Raw genomic sequence first — 20977 nt, forward strand, 5'->3', positions numbered from 1 at the left:
ATTACCACCTTCTTGGGCTGATTGTCAATTAATGTGCAAATTTACTTCAACAAGTACTTCCGTATGCTTAGTTGAGTCGCATATATCAACTCTTCATAACTTAGTCATACATTTATGACCATTGTTCTTTTATTCAATACCAAGAGAATTGGGATGTGTAAGGAAAAAGCAAAATAGAAAAAACAAAACAAAACAGTTTTTTCTTTGTTTTGCAAAAAGTATTTCTGTTCAATAACCTTTCTTTAAATAACAGAATATACTCATGATAGGCCTGACATTGTACATGTAGTCCAAGAACTAGACTGTTGGAAATAATAGTCATTTTTCACACATGAATGTAGCGCAACGCGTACGCGCATTTGGCATGCATACTTTCTCTTTGCTGAAAAGTTTTAATGTAAAATTATGAATTTTGAACATCAAAATTATGAATTTGTAAAATCAAATGTTGGGAGGTCTGGATGGATTAACCCAGCGGGACAGGAAGCATCTCTGGAGAGAAGGAATAGGTGATGTTTAGGGTTGAGACCCTTCTTCAGAAGACTTCTTCAGATACCCATCTGAAGAAGCATCTCGACCCGAAAAGTCACCCATTCCTTCTCTCCATAGATGCTGCCTATCTCGCTGAGTTACTCTAGAATTTTGTGTCTATAGTAGATTGAAAATAATCTAGTTGTTGTCAAAGCCTTTGTTTAAAAAAAAATAGCAAACCAAGCACTGGGGATTATTTTCAGAGGGATAGAATTGAATGCAGGTGCAGTTATGTTAAAATGATGGGTGGAGTCTTAGCGTCAGGAGCCCGGCTCGATCCAACAGCAATGGTGTCACAGGTCCAGTCCTGGCGGCAAGCTGAAGAATGCTCCCGACCCGAAACGTTGTCTGCCAATTTCCCACGACAGATCTGCCCGACCTACTGAGTTCCTCCAGCCCTTTGTTTTTTGCAGTTATGTTAAACTTGCGTAGCGTCTTGATTAAACTAGTACTCTGTACAGTTTTGGTTTGTCAATAGGAACAAAAAAATGCAGAAGCATTCTTGAGCATTACAGAACCCAGAAAAGGGAGAGCTAGGGAGTGAACTGTAGGAGAACTGAAAGCTACCAGTATGATAATTCAAAGATCGTCACAAAATGCTGGAGTAACTCAGCAGACAGGCAGCATCTCTGGGTAGAAGGAATGGGTGATGTTTCGGGTCGAGACACTTCTTCAGACTGAATCAGGGGAGAGAGAGATACAGCGATAAGAAAATGTAAGGTGTGAAAATGAGACAAGGGGATGGAGATCAAGGAAAATGTAGAATAGATCATTGTTAGTTTGATAATTCATTTCTCCCATTTGACTTCCAGGTAAATAATTTCCAGACTTAATCTAAATCTGTATTAAATTTGCAACTACATAGGCTTATCATATTCAGGAAATAAATATTTTGAATTTTATTTTCTGTTTTTATATTAAATCATGACCACACATTACACTACAAATATAACTATCGTATATTATTTTTCTGCCTGTCCTCCAGCTGTGGGCTGAAGAACGCATGCCTCTTGCAACGTCCACTGATCATGGCCACAACCTCCAGACTGTGCAGATGCTGATTAAGAAAAACCAGGTAACGGCAATGAAAAGTGTTTGAGCGCAATTGGCTTTTAAAAAATACTGTACTCCCATTGTGCTATCAATTATTAGACTGTATTGTATCTCTTTGTGGCGCTTTGGAAAAAGCAAGATCCCTTCATGGATGGTCTTGCTTGCATTTGTCAATCATTGCCTTCTAATTAAGTTACATTATGCATACTTGCATAATTGGTTGAATCTCAGTTAATGTTTTAGGTGTTAATTGAGAATGTGAAGTGTATAATTTATCTATATGTACAGTGATGTAGGAGCAGCATTAAATATGTTGAGCTTCATTATGATTAATTTGTTGGAACGATTTCTCATGAGTTTAATAAAGCTGATTATTTTGAGAAAATCTAAATGCCCTTCCTATTGCTTAACACATCCATGTTAAAAGTTGGCATTTCCTTTCATTTGCCAAATTGTAACAGTATTATCAAAGTGCAATAATGTTATTAACAAGCTGCCAAATATAGCACCTTAAATGATTCAGTTATTTCAGACTAAACTTGTTGTTTAAATGCACTAAATGCAAAAACAAACACACATACATCTTAAGTTGAACTGAATAGAAGAAAAGGTTTATTGGGGAAAGTTTCACCTACCGTGGGATTAGATGAGTGAGAATAATGGCTCTGATTTTAAGACTGGCCAACATGATTAAAAGTAACTAACAGAAATATATGTCTTTAACAATTGTAGATGAAACATGAATATCCAGAAGCTCTGCCCTAATCCTCTACTGACAAATGTTAGAGTCAACACCATAATCACTTCAGTGGTGTAAACTAAGAGTAATTATCCATTTTCCACACATTAAAACAAAAAGATGGATATGATAGGGCTGGTGCGTTTAAAATCAAAGACATTTTTCAATAGTGAAATAAGAGAGAATTGTTGCTGAAGAATCTTTCTAGCAAAGGCAAATTAAATTTACAACTGTGGAGCCATATTCAGAGAAAAATTAATACTGTAGGCATTCGATATGTAATAAAACAGTTCTTTCTAATTTGTTGAGAATTTATTTTCGTCTCCCTTCCTCAATTCCTTCTATATTTCCAACCATTGCTTCCTGTACTGCTGTCTAAGTATAGAATATTGATGTTACGTTTTACTTGTTTTGAAATCTTTGGGTGTTAGTAAGACTTTATCAGTCTTATTCATGATTGCTACAGAACTCCTGTTGCAGGAGAAAAAATTGAACACAATTCAGTTTGCTGAATTGTGTTTAAACTATATTCCATGTAGTTAAATGAATATAAAGTACCTCACTTAATATTATGGAGACTGCACAGTAGTAATTCAGAAATTGCAATTTTATTTGTCCAAGAAACATACATTCAATGCCCACTTTCTAATGTCTAAACCAAAACTTTGTTGTGTAATGTCTGCAATGTCGTAAAACTGAATAAAGAACATTAACATCACCAGATTATTCTGGCTATCACATGGTGGGAAGACAGTTTAGATGAAAGAACCCACTTGTAAGCAATTGTTTATCTTTTACTTATCTTTTGTTCTGTCTAGACTCTTCAAAAAGAAATTCAAGGCCATAAACCTCGGATTGATGATATATTTGAGAGAAGCCAAAGTATGGTAACTGCTGACACCCCTAGCGCTGAAGCTATTCAGCAGAGATTATCAGATCTACGGGAACTTTGGACTTTATTGTCAGAAGAAACCGAGAAGCGGCACAAACGCTTGGTGGAGTCACACAAAGCCCAGCAGTACTATTTTGATGCTGCAGAGGCTGAAGCTTGGATGAGTGAACAGGAATTGTACATGATGTCAGAAGAGAAAGCAAAGGTTGATATTACGTATCTTTCTTATTCAGTAGTCCTAATTAGGAAAAGAGAATTTGTTAATTGTGGAGGAGGGGAGAGTTGAAGCTATTTGAAAACATTATTATTTCACAACAATGAATGTCTACAAAAGCAATAGATGAGATTAATTAATGGCTTGGTATCACTGTAAAATTTAATTTAAACTTCTTTCAAATATCTCCAGATAATGATATTCCATACTTGCACATTTGAAAGAAAATTGCAGGATTGTCTGCATTTAAAATGCTTTTATAGCGATGGAGGTGTAATATTTCAATATATAGTTGTCTGTAATGTCCATTGTCGACATAAACCAAAGGTTTGTATGGATATTGGGTAGAAATACACATCTTTGTTTTTTGTACTGCCTTTCATTTTTTTAATACATATTTACATATTTAAAGACCTTTGCATTTTAAAAATCATATTTAGGAAGCTTGGGTCATGATTCACTACATTTGTAATGCTCCAGTAATTAAAATGAAATTATTCACGATTTTCTGGAAATTTAACAAAAAAATCTAAAACTTTCATGGATGTTTCATTTTTACAGGATGAGCAGAGTGCAGTGATGATGTTGAAAAAACATCAGATTTTGGAGCTGGCAGTGGAAGATTATGCTGAGACTGTTCATCAACTCTCAAAGACAAGCCGAGCTCTAGTAGCTGATGAGCATCCAGAGAGGTTAGTTTAATACTTGATATCAGCCATTGACAGAATGTCAATTTTTTCCTTTACTCCTTCACTATTTACTAATTTCTTCTGAGTGTGCCTGTAAATTCACATGATTGTGGTTTTGCAACCTGAAGATTAATTGCATTATTGCAAAATTGCAAAAGGTCAAGCAAAGAAAATTATATCTAGTTTTTAAGTTTAGTTTAGAGATACAGCTCGGAAATAGGCCCTTTGGCCCACTGAGTCTGCACCGACCAGCGATCCTCTCATACTACACAGACTAGGGACAATTTTACATTTATACCAAGCCAATTAACCTACAAACCTGTATGTCTTTGGAGTGTGGGAGGAAACTGAAGATCTCAGAGAAAGCCCACGTGGTCATGGGGAGAACGTACAAACTCCGTAAAGACAGCACCCATTGTCACGATTGAACCCGGGTCTTTGGCGCTGTAAGGCAGCAACTCTACCACTGTGCCACCGTGCCGCCCTAGTTGCCTGGATGGATATGTAAATTCCATTAAAGAACAGTGATGTTACATTGATTTGGAGATTAATTACAACAGGTATAACCACTGAACTGTGCAAAAGTAAGGAAATGCCAAATAGAAGTTACAAAGTTGCAAATGGGATGATAGGTATGTCATCAGATTAAAATGTTTTTTTACCAAGCGGCAGGATGCCTGCATTCTTTTGTTTGATTAATTAGTTTTTATGTAGGAATTCTATCATTTACTTTCACAAGAAGACGTAATATATATTAGCTTTCTGGTGCTATTTTGCTTTTCAGTGAACGGATCAGTATGCGGCAATCTCAGGTGGATAAGCTTTATGCTGGACTGAAAGACCTGGCTGAGGAGAGAAGAGGGAAACTAGATGAGAGGTACCGCCTTTTCCAGCTGAACAGGGAGGTGGATGACCTGGAGCAGTGGATCGCAGAACGTGAAGTGGTCGCTGGATCACATGAGCTTGGACAGGACTATGAGCATGTTACGGTACACATTTGTTTCTAAAATACTAATTGGGAATTTTGATGACTTTTTTTTCTTGTTGCATAAAAATGGACAAATTCTTACTGCATGCATCATATTTTTTATAAATAGTACACTATTCCTGTAGAAAATACTCAAGAGCATCATTAATTTCACCATAATTTAGCTGTACGGCAGTCCACTTACTGAGGTCTCCATTCACAACACTTGATATATTCTCTACAGTGGCTTGATTTATGATTTTGAAGCAGGTATATTGACACAATTACTGAACCAATGGAGCTAGAATTAACCATTTTTATTTTTATTTTATTTTAATTTTAAATTTAAACTTTTTTTAATTTAAATTTTTTTTTAAAATTTGATTTAAAAATTGCATTATCTTCTTGAAACCCATCATTATGCACGCTTATGGCTAGCTGCATTATTATTTTGTTATGTGGCTCTACCTCAAGTGTTGTGTGAACATTGCTGCCATAAAACACAGGATTTGGGAAACTTTAACCTCCTAGGTTGTGATGGCGATGGCGAAGTTGGAACATTGCACATTGTGCTGCCAAGCTATTCAACTTGTATAAATATACTGCAGTTTTGCAAACCTAGTTTTAGTTTTGTTTAGAGATACAGAATGGAAAAAGGCCATTGGCCCACCTAATCCACGCTAACCATCGATCTCCCGTCACACAAGTTCTATGTCATCCCACTTTCATCCACTCACTACACATTAGGGGCAATATGCAAAGGCCAATTAACTTACAAACCCGCACGTCTTTGGCATGTGGGAGGAAACTGGAGCACCTGGAGGAAATCCACACAGTCACAGGGAGAATGTGTAAACTCCAAACAGACAACAATCAAGGTCAGGTACTTGGATCCCTGGCATTGTGAGGCAGTATCTCTATCAGCTGCACCACTGTACCACCCTCAGTTATTAAGGGTTGAATTATTATCAAACCTAACTTATTTGTTGCCCAAATAGTGGTAGGTGTTCCTGATGAACAATAAATAATACAACAATTTGCATTTTGTAGCATTTCTAAGATACAAAAACACATTTCGATGCTCACAGCTATTAAAATATTGTAATAATAAATAGACAAAATATGAACTTCAAAAGTTTCAGTATTGTACATGCATATCCCGATCCATCCATCCATCCCTGGCCTTGCACTATACAATAGTGGCTGCTCACATGCAGTACCACAGGAAACTGCTTTTTCTTAAAAGCAACTGAAATATTCAGCATTTGAGCTAAGCAACTGAATCAAAATAGTTACTTTCTGAAGAAGGGTCTCGACCCCAAAAGTCACCCATTCCTTCACTACAGAGATGCTGCCTGTCCCGCTAAGTTACTCCAGCTTTTTGTGTCTATCTTCTGCTTACTTTGAATCTTGGCTCAAGTTATTTTTCTTTTCAGATGCTACAAGAAAGGTTCCGTGAATTTGCACGTGATACTGGTAATATTGGTCAAGAGCGTGTTGACAGTGTGAACCATATGGCGGATGAGCTGATCAATTCTGGACATTCTGATGCTGCCACCATTGCTGAGTGGAAGGATGGACTCAATGAGGCTTGGGCAGATCTCCTTGAGCTTATTGACACTAGAACACAAATTTTGGCAGCTTCCTACGAATTGCACAAATTTTACCACGATGCTAAGGAAATTCTTGGACGAATTCAAGACAAGCACAAGAAGCTTCCAGAGGAACTTGGACGAGATCAGAACACTGTGGAAGCATTGCAGAGGATGCATACAACGTTTGAACATGACATTCAGGCTCTTGGAACGCAGGTAGTAAATATCAAACATACTCAATGGGCAGAGTTTGGGTTTGTTAATGGACTATTCTGTAGATTGCAGTATGGCTTCAAATTGATTTCTCCATTACTGCATCATCAAAAAATGGGTGTTTCATGAATGGCTTTGAATGTCACAATACAATGCAGGTATTGCCTGTCCAAATGATGATTATTACCTGAATATTTAACGTTTTTAGAAAATTTATTATTGGATAAATTATTCAGTTACCAAATGTCTCCTTTTCATTCATTTTTGCTTTTGTCATGTTATATATATTTTTTAAATTCTTATAATCTTTCAATTTTTTCAGTTAGCACAAAAATATGAATAGCTGGTGATTATTTAGAAGACTTGCTGCCAGGTTTCTGGTGATGTCATTATAATAACTGAGGAATAAATGATTTCTTATATTGAAGAGTGTTTCTCTTCCTCCTATCAACTTGCATTCCCAGGCAAAATAATGAATCGTACTACGATTCAGAACATGTTGATTGCCACGTTGAAACTGGAAGCAAGAAATTGTGCGAGATTGGCAGGCATGAATGCTTTGATTTTTTTTATCCTTTCCTTTTCGTTTTCCTCCCTCTAACTTGAAAGAATCCAGCAGATCTTCACTCGACATCTTGACATGGTTGTGGAGGTTTGTCAAAACAATTGCAAGCAAAAGCCTATAAATTACATTACAGTATTCTACAGATAATAACATTATAATATCTCCAAGTTCAAGCATCATTCCGCAGCCACAAGTACAATGAACATTAGACGATTGCACAGAAAAAGAGAATGGCAATCATTATTAGTCTGGAAAATTAACATTATATTTTCCAAAGTATAATTTAGTCATTGTACTCTGAAAGTGTTCTCCATTTTAATTCTATATTTTTGTCACGCTTTTATTGGAAATGAAAGATGAGACTCACGTCGTACTGTATTTACAGTTGTACAGCTGCTGTTATCTCGTTTGTGCAGATTTTCATTTAGGGATCTTTTAAAATTTGTACTGAGGCAAAACTAGAAAGTATGATAGACATATAAATGGCTAAGTAAAATATGTTGAATGTAGTTTATAGATAAAACTTTCATACTACTTTCTCATGTTGAAAAACAACAAAATTCTGAACATAGAACGGAGGAAGAAATCAAATGACGTCAGCTGTGGATATACTGAACTGCTGACACTTTCTGTTCATTTCTTTAAACTTGCAAACTGTAGTACAAAGAAGATGTCATAATTGAAATCTGGAAAAATGGACAGCTCATGGCAGTAGCATTACTCGAAGATTATAGTATTAAATTGTGACAACTAAGAAAGGCCACTGAAGATGAGAAAGGGTAAATGATGGTGATACGTGCTGATACATTGTGTTACAGGTGAGGCAGCTGCAGGAAGATGCTTCCCGCCTCCAAGCCGCTTACGCTGGTGACAAGGCTGATGACATTCAGAAACGTGAAACAGACGTTTTAGAAGCATGGAAAACCCTGCTTGATGCGTGTGAAGCTCGGAGGGCAAAGCTTTTTGACACTGGTGACAAGTTCCGCTTCTTCAGCATGGTGCGTGATCTAATGCTTTGGATGGAAGATGTCATTCGGCAAATTGAAACACAGGAAAAACCAAGGTAAAATTAGTGCATCGAGCCCAGGAAGAGAAAGGCTTCACACTTAACTTGCATGTGGTTCTTCTATGGCACGTTTCCATAATGGAAATTAGATACAACGCAAATGATGAATTAGGAACACTATTTGTAATAGATGGGTGAATTGGTTATAACGTGAGATACAAGAGACTGCAGACACTAGAATCTTGAGCAAAAAAACAAACTGGTAGAGGATCACAGCAGATCAGGCAACAATTGTGGAGGGGGTTGGACAGACAATGGTTCAGGTTGGAACCCTTCTTTGATTGTAAACTAGAGAACCACTTAAAAGATGCTATGGAAAATTATGAGCAAAATAAAACTGTCTAAGAGAAAATAAATAAATCATGGGACGAAAATAAATAAATCATGTAACCTCCCTGGAGTATTTAGACACCACAGTCTTTTAAAAACACAGCTTTAACTGTAGGCAGCTTTGGAAATTGACAAGTAGTTGCTTCTATTGGCAGTTAGAGTCATAGACTTGTATAGCACAAAAAGAGGGCCTTTAACCCAACACATCCATACCGATCGAGATGTCTCATCTAAGCTAGTCCTATTTGCCTGCATTTGGCCCATATGCCTCTAAACCTTTCCTATCCATATCTTTAAATCCATTGCCGTCCAAATATCTTTTAAATGTTATTATCGTGCCTGCTTCAATTACTACCTCTAGCAGCTTGTTCCATATTCCCACCACCCTCTGTGTGAGCAAGTTGCCCCCATTGAATCTTTCCTCTCTCACTTTATACCTATGCCCTTTAGTCCTCAATTCCCATACCCTGGAAAAGGCCTATGTGCATTCACCCTATCTATGCCCCTTACATCATTATACACCACTAAGATCACCCCTCAGCCTTCTGTGCTCCAAGGAATAAAATCCTAGCCAGCCCAACATCCCCCAATAACTCAGGTTGATGAGTCCTGGCAACATCCTCGTAAATCTTCTCTGCATTCTTTCCAGTTTAATGGCATCTTTCCTTTCGGAGGATGACCAAAACTGAATGGAATACTCCAGTGTGGCCTCACCAATGCAAGATCATAAGACCAGAATTAGGCCATTCAGTCCATCAAGTCTACTCTGCTATTCAATCATGGCTGATCTGTTCTTCCCTCTCAACCCATTCTCTTGCCTTCTCCCAGTAATCTTTGATGCCTTTACTAATCAAGAACCTATCAAACTACACATTAGAAATACTCATTAGTTTGGTCTCCACAGCTATCTGTGGCAATGAATCCCACAGATTCATCAACATCAGGCTAAAGAAAATCCTCCTCATTTCTATTCTAAAGGTACATCCTGTTATTCTGAGGCTGTCCCCTCTGGTTCTAGACTCTCCCATTACTGGAAACATCCTTTCTATGTCCACCCTCTCTAAGCCTATCATTATTCGGTAAGTTTCATCTTTTTAAACACCAGTGAATACCAGCACAGAGCCTTCAAACGCACCTCATACCTTAACCCAATCATCCCTGGGATCATTCTCATGAACCTCCTCTGGAGCCTCTCCAACGGCAGCACATCCTTCCACCAATACGGGGCCCAAAACTGTTCACAATATGCCACATTGAACATTTTCTTAAAGAACGTGCAATGATACTCTGTTAAACAATGTAATATACAGCCTTAAGCATGTTTGCTTTGCTGTAATAAAAATAAACATATTGCATTTGAAAATACCTTTATTTTAGAAAATCCTGCGGGGAAAAATAACTAAAATGTTTGAAGCTCTCTGGTTGCTAATCTCCTTTCGCCTATTAACACAATTATTTTTGTAATTGTATTTTCTGTAACGTTTGGTTTCTTAGGAATACAAATATTGTTGTAGCAGAACGACCTGTAATTTGTTGTGCACAGGTGGTATGTCTATTATCTCTTTATGGTATTTGTGCATTATCTCTTATGGTATCATGAGACGCATTATCTCTTATGGTATTTGTGGTAATTTTTGATGCCACTGTCCTTTACCTTATCAAGATGCAACTTAGCAGCAAGTAGTTAATAGCTTGTATCTTTTAATTACCTTCAGAGATGTTTCATCAGTGGAATTGCTAATGAACAACCACCAAGGCATCAAGGCTGAAATTGATGCTCGTAATGACAGTTTCACAACATGCATTGAACTCGGCAAGTCACTCCTAGCAAGAAAGCATTATGCGTCAGAAGAGGTACACTCCTTTACCAACACATCATTCTCAGCCTTAATGTTACGATTACTAGTTACATTGTTAGAATGTGCATGCTGTCAATTTTGCGTTTGAATTATTCAGTCATTGTAAATAGAAATTATAAAAGCAGATAATTATTGTACTATGAACAAATTCTATTTTTATTCTTTTTACCACTGTTTTGGTACATGTGAAATTCTGAAAGGGAAATGCAATACTTCATAGTTTGGAGTGTGAGAGTCTGTTTGCCTATGCGTGCTTGAGATACTCCAAGAGGAAAATTATAGTTTGATTTTTTTCCCGAGATATTTTGAAGTACATATTTAATGAGCATTAAACTTGTCAATTTGATATGTTCCCAGAATGTTTCATAAATTTCCCAAAAAATGCTTCATGATTAATGTTGATATAAATGACCTCGTTAGATGCAACTGTATTAGATGATTTGTCTAATTCTGTTCACATACAGATTAAAGAGAAGTTGTTACAGCTAACGGATAAGAGGAAAGAAATGATAGACAAATGGGAGGACAGATGGGAGTGGCTCAGATTAGGTAAATTAATTAATTATTGTTCTAATTGTGTGGCAGCAACTTTAACAAATTGCATATCTTGCTTCACATGTAATGCCTGTATATGTTCATGTTACCGATCTCCAGCAATGTCTTCATTCAGAATTTATGCCACACTTTGCAACCCTTTTGATTGGTATTTTAATTTCATTTATACAAGGCACTGATGTTAAGCAGAAATCCATGAATACTTGATCTTGAATTTGTGAAGTCTCCTTTTGACCGTTCTTTTATTTAGTTTTGGAAGTACATCAGTTTGCCAGAGATGCAGGTGTGGCAGAAGCCTGGCTTCTTGGCCAAGAGCCGTACTTGTCTAGTCGGGAATTGGGTCAGAGCGTGGATGAGGTGGAAAAACTGATTAAGAGGCATGAGGCATTTGAGAAATCAGCAGCCACGTGGGATGAAAGATTTTCGGCATTGGAGAGACTGACAACAGTGAGTATATTATCAAGACAAAATATTTTAATTATGTTACAATAGAAGAAGTAAATTTTTATGGGTGCCTCAGTTTTATTAGCAATTTAAATTACCTGTGAACTAGGCTTAATTGCATACTTCTTTCTAGCAGAATGTTTCAGTTTTAGTTATTTTGACTACATTCTATGTTGGCCATTTTCCCCATCATACTTCCCCAGTATGTGAACTCTAGGGTTAACCATATTATAACCTATTCATCTTCCTTAACTTTCAAAATTCACGACAACATGCTTATTTCTGGGTTAGAAGATTATCTGAATGAGTCCGACTTACACGAATGAGACAGCCCTATACTCAGGAAATACTTTTCAGATGGGTATTTAAAATTCTGCGATACATTACTATTGGGATAGTAATCTTGTTTTGGATAAGACTTATTCAACTCATGCTGTCTTTTAGGCAATAAGTGGCAGTGACTAAATCTCAATTTGTCCTCGTAACATCTGACATTTGTTCTCGCTGAATCGCAAAAGAAGCAAATTATATGAAGCATGTCTCGAGATTTCAACAAATTGATAAAATTCTAGAAGATAAATACCTCTGGCATGTGCAAAATCAGACAAGTTAGTCATGAAATTGATTTTGTTTTAATGATCTCAAAGCCACTGTCGTTATGTTGAATATTGCCTTGTCACTCTTAAATCTCATCTTTAAGAAATGTAAAATGATACACAAACAAGATAACATTTTCATTACAGGAAGACAGGAAAAGAGAAACCAAATAATTGCTATTAGATTGAAACCACTGAAAGCTGAGAGTGTAGCAGAGATATTGGATTGCTAAAATCAAGGAAGGAAATAGCCAGCTGGAAGGGTTAGACTGATCTGGAGAGCAGGAGGCTTCCAGAGAATTGAACCATTGGAAAGCAGGAAGTGGAGACTGAATGATTCATGAAGATCCCTGATTTAATTGGTGGCTCTATGGAAAATTATCAAAGTGAAGATGGTGATTTTGAGTTAGTGGGGCACAATATTGCCACGGTAACCTCTTTCAAATGGGTCTGATCATTTGGAATGAGTTGGCTGTGAGAGTGAGAAGGAGCCGCAGTCGATGGAGGTATAGGTAGACACAAAATGCTGGAGTAACTCAGCGGGACAGGCAGCATCTCTGGAGAGAAGGAATGGGTGACACTTCGGGTCTGGACCCTTCTTCAGACAAAAACTTATCAAAAGGCTTTAACTCCCAAGAAAAGTTAATCATGGTGCAACCGTCTGAAGAAGGGTCTCGAACCGAAACATCACCCATTCCTTCTCTTCAGAGATGCTGCCTGTCCCGCTGAGTTACTCCAGCATTTTGTGTCTACCTTCGATTTAAGCCAGCATCTGCAGTTCTTTCCTACACATGATGGAGGTATAGAGTTGTTTTGGAGAGAGAGAGAGACAGAGGACGCTTCTTGGCATGTTTTATTTTACAGATCATGAAATATTCATGATAAATCTGTTTTATCTGAATTTTCTAATTAATTCATTAATTTGGCCTAAATAGTTCATCGTTCAAAATGCATTAAAAGAATGACAGAAGATAGTCTTCACAAAGAAAACTTTTTTTTAAGATGTAGAAGTTTCACAAATTGAACTTTTTATATGTATAGCTGGAATTGCTTGAAGTACGAAGAAAGCAGGAAGAAGAAGAGAGGAAGAGACAACCATCACCACAGCCAACCCCACAGACATCTGATGAATCCGAATCACCACAGCAGTGGTAAGGGTCTATGAAAAGCTCGGGTGACAAAAACTTATTAAAAGACTTTGATCCACAAGAAAATAGTTAATTGTGGTGCAACACAATAATTGGTTCCCAGTCCAATATTGGTGGAGAATGTGAAGAATAATAATTGAACAGTTTGTAAATACTGATAATGTCGTTCCTTTTGCTAGTTTTAGTTTTGTAAGAAAATTATGTTCTGCTTTGTACTGAAGCTTGCCTTATCAATGGAGCTGTAAAAAGAACTTTTTACACTGAACACTGAATGCCCAATCTTAGCTGTCTTATTTTTAATTGCAACTTTTTTTTTTAAATGGTGGTTAGTTCTGTAGTTGATTGTGTAGGTTTGGATACACATCAGTGGGTCTATTCCACCCTCTAGAAATCATAATCTCGGATCGATGATCTCCTTGTTAAGATCTCCTCTCAATTTCCTGTACAAGGGTGTATGGGGTTTAGCAGGTAGGCGAGGACGTCAGGAAATGAATTCCTCAGCAAGGGTGAGATCAAGCTATTGTCCAGCCTCACCATAATGCCCTGGCCTCCATTTTATCTGACCATGAAATATCCTAGGATGGCTATTTTATACAGTGTAGATAGTTTATAATCACAAACTGTTGTTTAAAACATAACAAACTGAACAAGATCCAAAAACTGTTATTTTGATCAGCATACCAACATTTAATATCGGACAAGTATTTTTCCAAAGAGAATGATCAGCCATGATCACATTGAATGGCGGTGCTGGCTCGAAGGGCCGAATGGCCTCCTCCTGCACCTATTGTCTATTGTCTGAAAGAAGATGTGTGTGTATCAAGCTCCTGCTCAGGTGCCTGTGTCTTACTATGAAGACAAGAGGATGAGAAAAGATAAACCTATTTGGCAGTCAAAAAGTTTTTATTGTCTGTGCCTGTTCTATAATATTTAATTTGTGACATGAGATTTATTTTTCTGTCAGGGATGGGGCTCGAGAAGGAGAACACATCTCTCACAAGGGCTTACCGTCAGACCAGGAATCGCCACGGGTTAGTTACCGCTCTCAAAATTACCAAACCTACAAAAACTTTCAGAACAGACGAGCTGGTAATGAATGCGCCCGATCTGGATTGTGACATCCAACCCAGTCAGAATGAAAAGAAATGTACCTGCTTTACTAACCTATGAACTCATTCCCATTTAACAGCTAATGGTTCTTCTCACCTGCTTTATTAATCTTAAATCACTACTTTAACACAAAATCTAGTTGAAGCGAATTCACCTACTTCAAGCATTCATAATAACTTTGGTCCATTTAATGATAAGAAAGCTGCTTTGGTAGCCTGTATGAAAAAAGCAACAGGAACCTGTTCTTTTTATGTGAAAATGAAGGGTTTCAAGTCAAGTTGTCCAGTTGCTAATTGGTAAAAAAAAAATCGTCGCTGGTTCAAGCAGATTTTGTTCAACTATTGTAATTATATATATAAATAATTAATCCTTCACTTTTGTTTAAAAACTGGCAGCAGTCCAAACTTGAATAATAGAGGTGTGGGAAAGGGAAAAAAATCTTAGATATTGTTTGGTTACAATAGATGATTCAGGAGGAATTAGCCACCGCTTTTCTTTTGGAAGATTAAATAGTTGGGTTGGAGTCTCTCATAATGTTCATGGTTTATTAGAGGAATGAGCTTTTGTTTGCTGTTTTATGTTCTATAATTGAGTCTTGATCAACAAGGCTAAAAGAAAACTTCTTGGGTGTGTATTACATATTCATTATACTGATAGATGCAAACTTCTTACAAGTGATGCAGAGACATGAGGCAATCTGGTAGAACTATTTATTGGACTTTCCAACAAATATGTCTCTAAATACATTCTACACGTTTTACCTGCTCTATACCTTATCTGCCTCCCAGTCAAAGACATGCTAACTGTGATCTAATGTCTATCACTAGTATTCTTAAAGAGACATATTTAACTTTTTCTTAAGTATTCTCAGCACACTTTGGAAACACTCCAAAACAGATCTGTCTTGACTGCTTTCTTTCAACTATCTTTTTTCAAATTTGGGCAACCTTAGCCAAGTCTAGTTCAGTGTCCTGTACTTCAAGTGTTCTATTAGTGTGAGATCTGTGGCTAAACATGGGGCTGTTCAGTGTTTGATCAAAAAGTTTGTCAAAGTGCAATTCAGTGCAGAACTGATATACTTCCAACGGTGGTGATTTTTGTCATTTCCCCAAGTAATATCAGTTGTTATGTTTGATTCTAACTAAAATCTGAGTCGTGAATATGCCAAACGTCATCAAACTTGAGAAGGTTTTCTGACTCGTTTAATATAAACTAATCCAATAACGGTTTGCCAGGAACAAAAGTGGACTGATAAGCCATGGGTGACAACAGTACATGGGAACTTGCCCTTGGTTTTCTGAGTTATTGTTAATTCCCGTTCATTTGATTTCTAACCTGTCTGGACTAAGAAATCCCCCTCGCCATCCCTTGTTACAATAATCAGTGTGAACTTGCTGAAATCATTTGGTTGACCATTTCCAGGATTGGAATTGGGGATGTAGATATTTGCTGCTGACAAATAGAATATCATGTTCATGTTTATGATTTCACTCTGATTGCAGAGAAGTTCATTGTCTCAGATAAAGAGGAATAATGGCTAGAAGTCCCCAAGTCATGCACCTTTAACTCACTGAAACGTAAAACGGATGTAATTCTGAAAAATAGCACTGGTCACTCATTGCCCAGCCATAGCTATGTCTTCCTAGATTTGTATTCTTTAGTTGCCATAACAGTTTCCCTCAATAATACAGGATTAAACACTGAATTTTCAAACCTATTTGTGAGCCCTTAAAGTTCTGAGAAAGGAGTTCTGACATGAAACGTTGACTGGTTTCTCTTCCCCATAGATGCTGCATGAATTAACGAGCTCTTAGAGCATTTCTATTTTTGCTTTTCTCAAAGGGGAAGATTTATAACTTGTGCCATGGCATTCTGTTTGGAAGACCTGAGGCTACATTGGGACCAAAAATCTGCTCAGATTGTTCAAATGAAAGCAGTCACCTGAACAAGTACCGGTGGAATCTCTAGGCCCCAAAGATTATAACCAGAGTGATTTCACTCTGGGCATTATTGTTTTCCATTTATTTTCATCATCAAGCTTATGAATCTACTCTGCCCTATTATTCATTACATGCCCAATTTCAGTTCCACAATTTGAGCTATCACGTGTCATAGGAAATAATTCTGGAATTATTATTTATGTTTCTGTTTTGGAATAGTACTATACAATGCAACTTTCCTGCTTGAATTAGCTGTCAATGTGAGAAGACTACAATCATTTAACATCTTTACTCAAAAAATAGAGAAGGCATTACAGCTAAATCAAGCAGGAAAGTTGCATTGTATAGTACTATTATTCTAAAGCAGAAACATAAATAATAATTCCAGAACTATTTCCTTTAAAGACAGCCTTGATGTTAACCTTTAGTGACTGTAAACCTTGCTCATTTACCTTAAGAGCCAACTCGCCCATTTGCTTCTAAATCAAAACATAGTTGCTCCTTTTAAATGAAATGATCTGCATGTGGAGTCTCTGCAGAACCTTTTTCAGAATCACGAGGTTTCCTTGCTCTGAGGCAGTCACAGTTTAAACAGTATCTTGACTGCAAAGATATTTGGTAGTCATGTGTTAGTATCTGATCTGTTGTGGCCTAAAATATGTTGGGACTTGATTCCATAAGGTAACTTTGTATACCTATGTAAACTTTAATATTACCTATATTCTGTAGTGAATTTATGTTACAAGCATTGTCCATGTACATTTAGATGAAGGCATTGCAAAGAATCGAGTTTTAATGAAGGGGTCTTGATCCGAAAAGCTAACCATTTCTCAGAGTGTTACCAGTACTTAATGTTTTTATTTCTGATTTCTAACATCTGCAGTTTAGTTTTTGATATTCCTGCACAAGATCTATATATATATATTTTTTAAATCAACTAAACAAACATGTTGCTTTCATTGCAAACAATCGGAAGGATGTTGCTTTCATTGTGCACGCCTTGAATGAACAACACTTTAGAATTGTTGTGCACTTCAACCATACACTCTGTTTTGAGGATTAATTCAGTGGGAGTGATCTTTACTAACAAGCAGAAGCTGGTGTACCTTGTGGAGAAATCGCAGTGGAGCAAACTGTTGCTCCTTTACTAACAAGCATCTTATTTGGAGTTTAAGAACTCCATTATTTGGAGTTTAGTCAACTCTTCATCCATCTGGGTTTTATGGAGTACTAGACCAAGTGGACCCATTGGGCCCATTCCTCGTAGAGGGGGGACAGGGAAGGGGAGAGGGTGCCACTCACCTCAGCCCCATGGCGGCAGCGCTGCAGCCAGAGCCAGCCGTGGACCCAAAGCCTCTCCTGTATTGGTCTAGAACCCTCACCCCCCCCCCACTCAAACCCCCTTTTGCCCCCCTCCTCTCACCCACTCCATCCCTCCCCCATTCCCCTCCCCCACCCCTACTCCCCCTCCACACCCCCACTCCCTCCCTCCACACCCTTCCCTTCCCCCTCTCCCCACACCCTCTATCCCCTCACCCCATTCCCTCCACCCCCTCCAGTGTCACCCTCCTCCCCCACCCCATCCCCCCACTCCCCCTCCAGTGCCCCCCTCCCCCCCACTCAACCCCAAGCCCCCTACCTCACCCCAACCCCCTCCCAATAGACCAAGTGGACCCGTTGGGCCCAAACCTCTCCTCCATTCGTACAACACCCTCTCCTCCCTCCCCCGCTCCACTTCCTGCTTTCCAATGGTTCAATTCTCTGGATGCTGAAGGGGCAACCGGTGTGCATCCCAGCGCAGGAAAACAAACGGACAGTCCTGCAGAGCGGAAGGGACATGCGACTGAACCGAACCATGGCGAGACGTCTGCACCGGTGCCAGCTTGCCCACCGTCTCCCGAAGGCGTTGCAGGGCGGCCGATGGTTGTTCCGCCTGTCCCCTGGGCTGATGGAATGAACACACCGGGCACTGTCAGCGGGGCTCCCGTACACCAATTCGGCCGAGGAGGTGGCCAAGTCCTCTTTGGGCGCGGTGCGGACGCCCAGTAAAACCCACGGCAACGCGTCGACCCAGTCCAGGCCAATGAGCCTGGACTTCAGGGCGGCCTTGAGCTGGCGGTGGAATCGCTCCACCAGGTCGTTCGCCTGCGGATGGTACGCTGTGGTGCGGTGCAGGTTAACCCCCAATAGTTGAGCCATGGCCGACCACAGTTCGGAGGTGAATTGCGGCCCTCGGTCGGACGGTAGCTGCAGCAGGTAAGATTATTTCTTCTTGTAGCTCACAGCCAAACAATCCTACAGTATTCTATCAAACAATTCAACACATCTACAGTGATTGGACAGAGTCACAAACCTCTCCCTAACATTGCAGAGGCTTGATTATGCATTGTTGTATTTGCTGTTCATCATACATACTGTCTTCACACAATCTCTTACTACAGTCTGCTTTGTGTTACCTCGTCAGTGCCTTTAAATAAATGATTGTCGAGATCACTATTCTCTTCAACTGTTATATCTATACCTGCATCCTGAGTAAGCTACCGTGTTAGGGGGTATCAAGATTGAAAATTGAACCAGTCCTGTAGTCAGTAGTATCAAGTCTCTACTTTTTGTGCCCTTTTCCACTGACTCACATACCCCATCTCACCGTTGGTACCTTTTCTAAAGTGCAATGCATCATTAAGGCTTGTTGAACATTCCCGATAGTATGCAAAACATGATCTGAAAAAAAGTAGCAGTGATGTCATGGAATTTCATTCGTTTTCTTAAAGAAATGTAAATTTGTGTACAACAACATGCATTTAAAAAAGTTTGTTTATCAGTTTATGGTATTGCAGTTACAACAGTATCTCCTAACTAATGTTGGTAAAAGTCAATTCTGTTTTGGTGGGTAACATAAGCACATTTGCACAACAGATTGGGCAGTTAACATTGCAAGATTTAACAAGGCCAGCCATTGTTAGTAATTTTCCAGGTGTTCTTTGGATAGCTTAAGTTGGACAAATGGGTTTCGAGGAATAAATGCATTGGGATAAAGGAATATGGAAACAGCCACACAAAGTTAATAATTTTGAAGCCTTTTTAAATTTTGAGATTTTCCAGCGTTAACAGTATTTGCTTATACTGTTACTGAAGGGTCAGGGTGGGAGGTAGTAAGTGCAACAAGATGAAGAGCAAATGATTGATTGCTCAACCCAAATGGGGGAAAAAAATAGAATCCGCAGGTGATATCCCACCTCCTCCAGTCCTGATGGGTGCAAAGTGGATGTCCTACTGCATGAAATGTGCAGTTTCATGCATTGATCTCAACCTTCAGTCCTGTATCTATAAATTTTGCCTCAGCTGCTTGTGATTGAGAATTGCTTTGGTTCATCACCTTTTGCTTAAAAGAATATTCTTGACTGTGACTTCTGCACTTGCCCACCACCAGCAGCAACACCAATCCCGTACCTAGTCTACCCAGTCCCATCAAGATTCAGTGAGATTTCTTTATATGCTTTGAAACTATTTTAGGAAGAAAATCCTAGTTTTGGCACAGGCATTCGAAAACATAGCTGCAGGTGGTTGAAATGTGTACGAAAGAACTGCAGATGCTGGTTTAAATCAAAGGTAGACACAAAATGCTGGAGTAACTCAGCGGGACAGGCAGCATCTCTGGATTCCTTCTCTCCGGAGATGCTGCCTGTCCCACTGAGTTACTCCAGTATTTTGTGGCTGCACGTGGTTAGTTTAGTTTAGAGAGGCAGCACGGTAACTGGCCCTTTGGCCCTCCGAGTCTGCACCGACCAGCAATCCCTGCACACTAACACCATCCTATACACACTAGGAACAATTTACATTTATACCAAGCCAATTAACCTATAAATCTGTACGTCTTTGAAGTGTGGGAGCAAACCGAGCATCTCGGAGAAAACCCACGCAGGTCATGGGGAAAACGTACAAATTCCGTACAGACAAGCACCCGTAGTCAGGATAGAACCCGGGTCACTGGTGCTGTAAAGCAGTAGCTCAACCACTGCGCCATCATACCGTCCAATGGAGCAATTAAAATCAGCATTATACAAGACCTGAATTGAAAGAAGAAAGATACCTGAAAGGCGTATTGGATGGGAAGGGTTTGCAGAGATCGCTATATTGGCTGGGGGTTGGGTGGAGTTCAGAGGTTGACCATGCCAGGAGGGATAGGGAGTCCCTAACAAAGGGAGTTAGACTTGAAAACGTAGATGAGGTATTATTGAGAGCCAGTATTGCTCAATGAGCACAAATAATGAAGAATAAGCACTGGAGCAAGGATACTACATTTTGAATGAGCATATGTTTATGTAGGAGAGAAGATTGGTGACTGGCCGGGAGAGTTACTGGATTAATCAAATCTACAGATAATGTGCTTTGCTGAAAATTTCAGTATCAGTTGAGCTGAGGGAGTGAGAGTCAGGCATTGTTGAGGGTAGAAGTGGGTATATTTTGGAAT

The 20977-nt window shown here is 38.8% G+C and overlaps 1 protein-coding gene across 3 annotated transcripts in view; it reads left to right on the forward strand.

Moving 5' to 3' along the window:
• Positions 1–20977, forward strand: part of sptbn1 (spectrin, beta, non-erythrocytic 1) — a 195776-nt gene that overhangs the window by 158373 nt on the left and 16426 nt on the right. For all 3 annotated transcript variants that reach the window (XM_078404832.1, XM_078404834.1, XM_078404833.1), the window contains 11 exons: positions 1517–1606; positions 3142–3420; positions 3991–4121; positions 4903–5107; positions 6522–6896; positions 8277–8521; positions 10570–10708; positions 11178–11262; positions 11519–11715; positions 13350–13459; positions 14421–14487. In XM_078404832.1, coding sequence (XP_078260958.1) covers positions 1517–1606; positions 3142–3420; positions 3991–4121; positions 4903–5107; positions 6522–6896; positions 8277–8521; positions 10570–10708; positions 11178–11262; positions 11519–11715; positions 13350–13459; positions 14421–14487 — 1923 coding nt within the window. The remainder of the gene's footprint in view (positions 1–1516; positions 1607–3141; positions 3421–3990; positions 4122–4902; positions 5108–6521; positions 6897–8276; positions 8522–10569; positions 10709–11177; positions 11263–11518; positions 11716–13349; positions 13460–14420; positions 14488–20977) is intronic.

This window comes from Rhinoraja longicauda, chromosome 9 (genome assembly GCF_053455715.1).
Source record: "Rhinoraja longicauda isolate Sanriku21f chromosome 9, sRhiLon1.1, whole genome shotgun sequence".
NCBI lineage: Eukaryota > Metazoa > Chordata > Chondrichthyes > Rajiformes > Arhynchobatidae > Rhinoraja > Rhinoraja longicauda.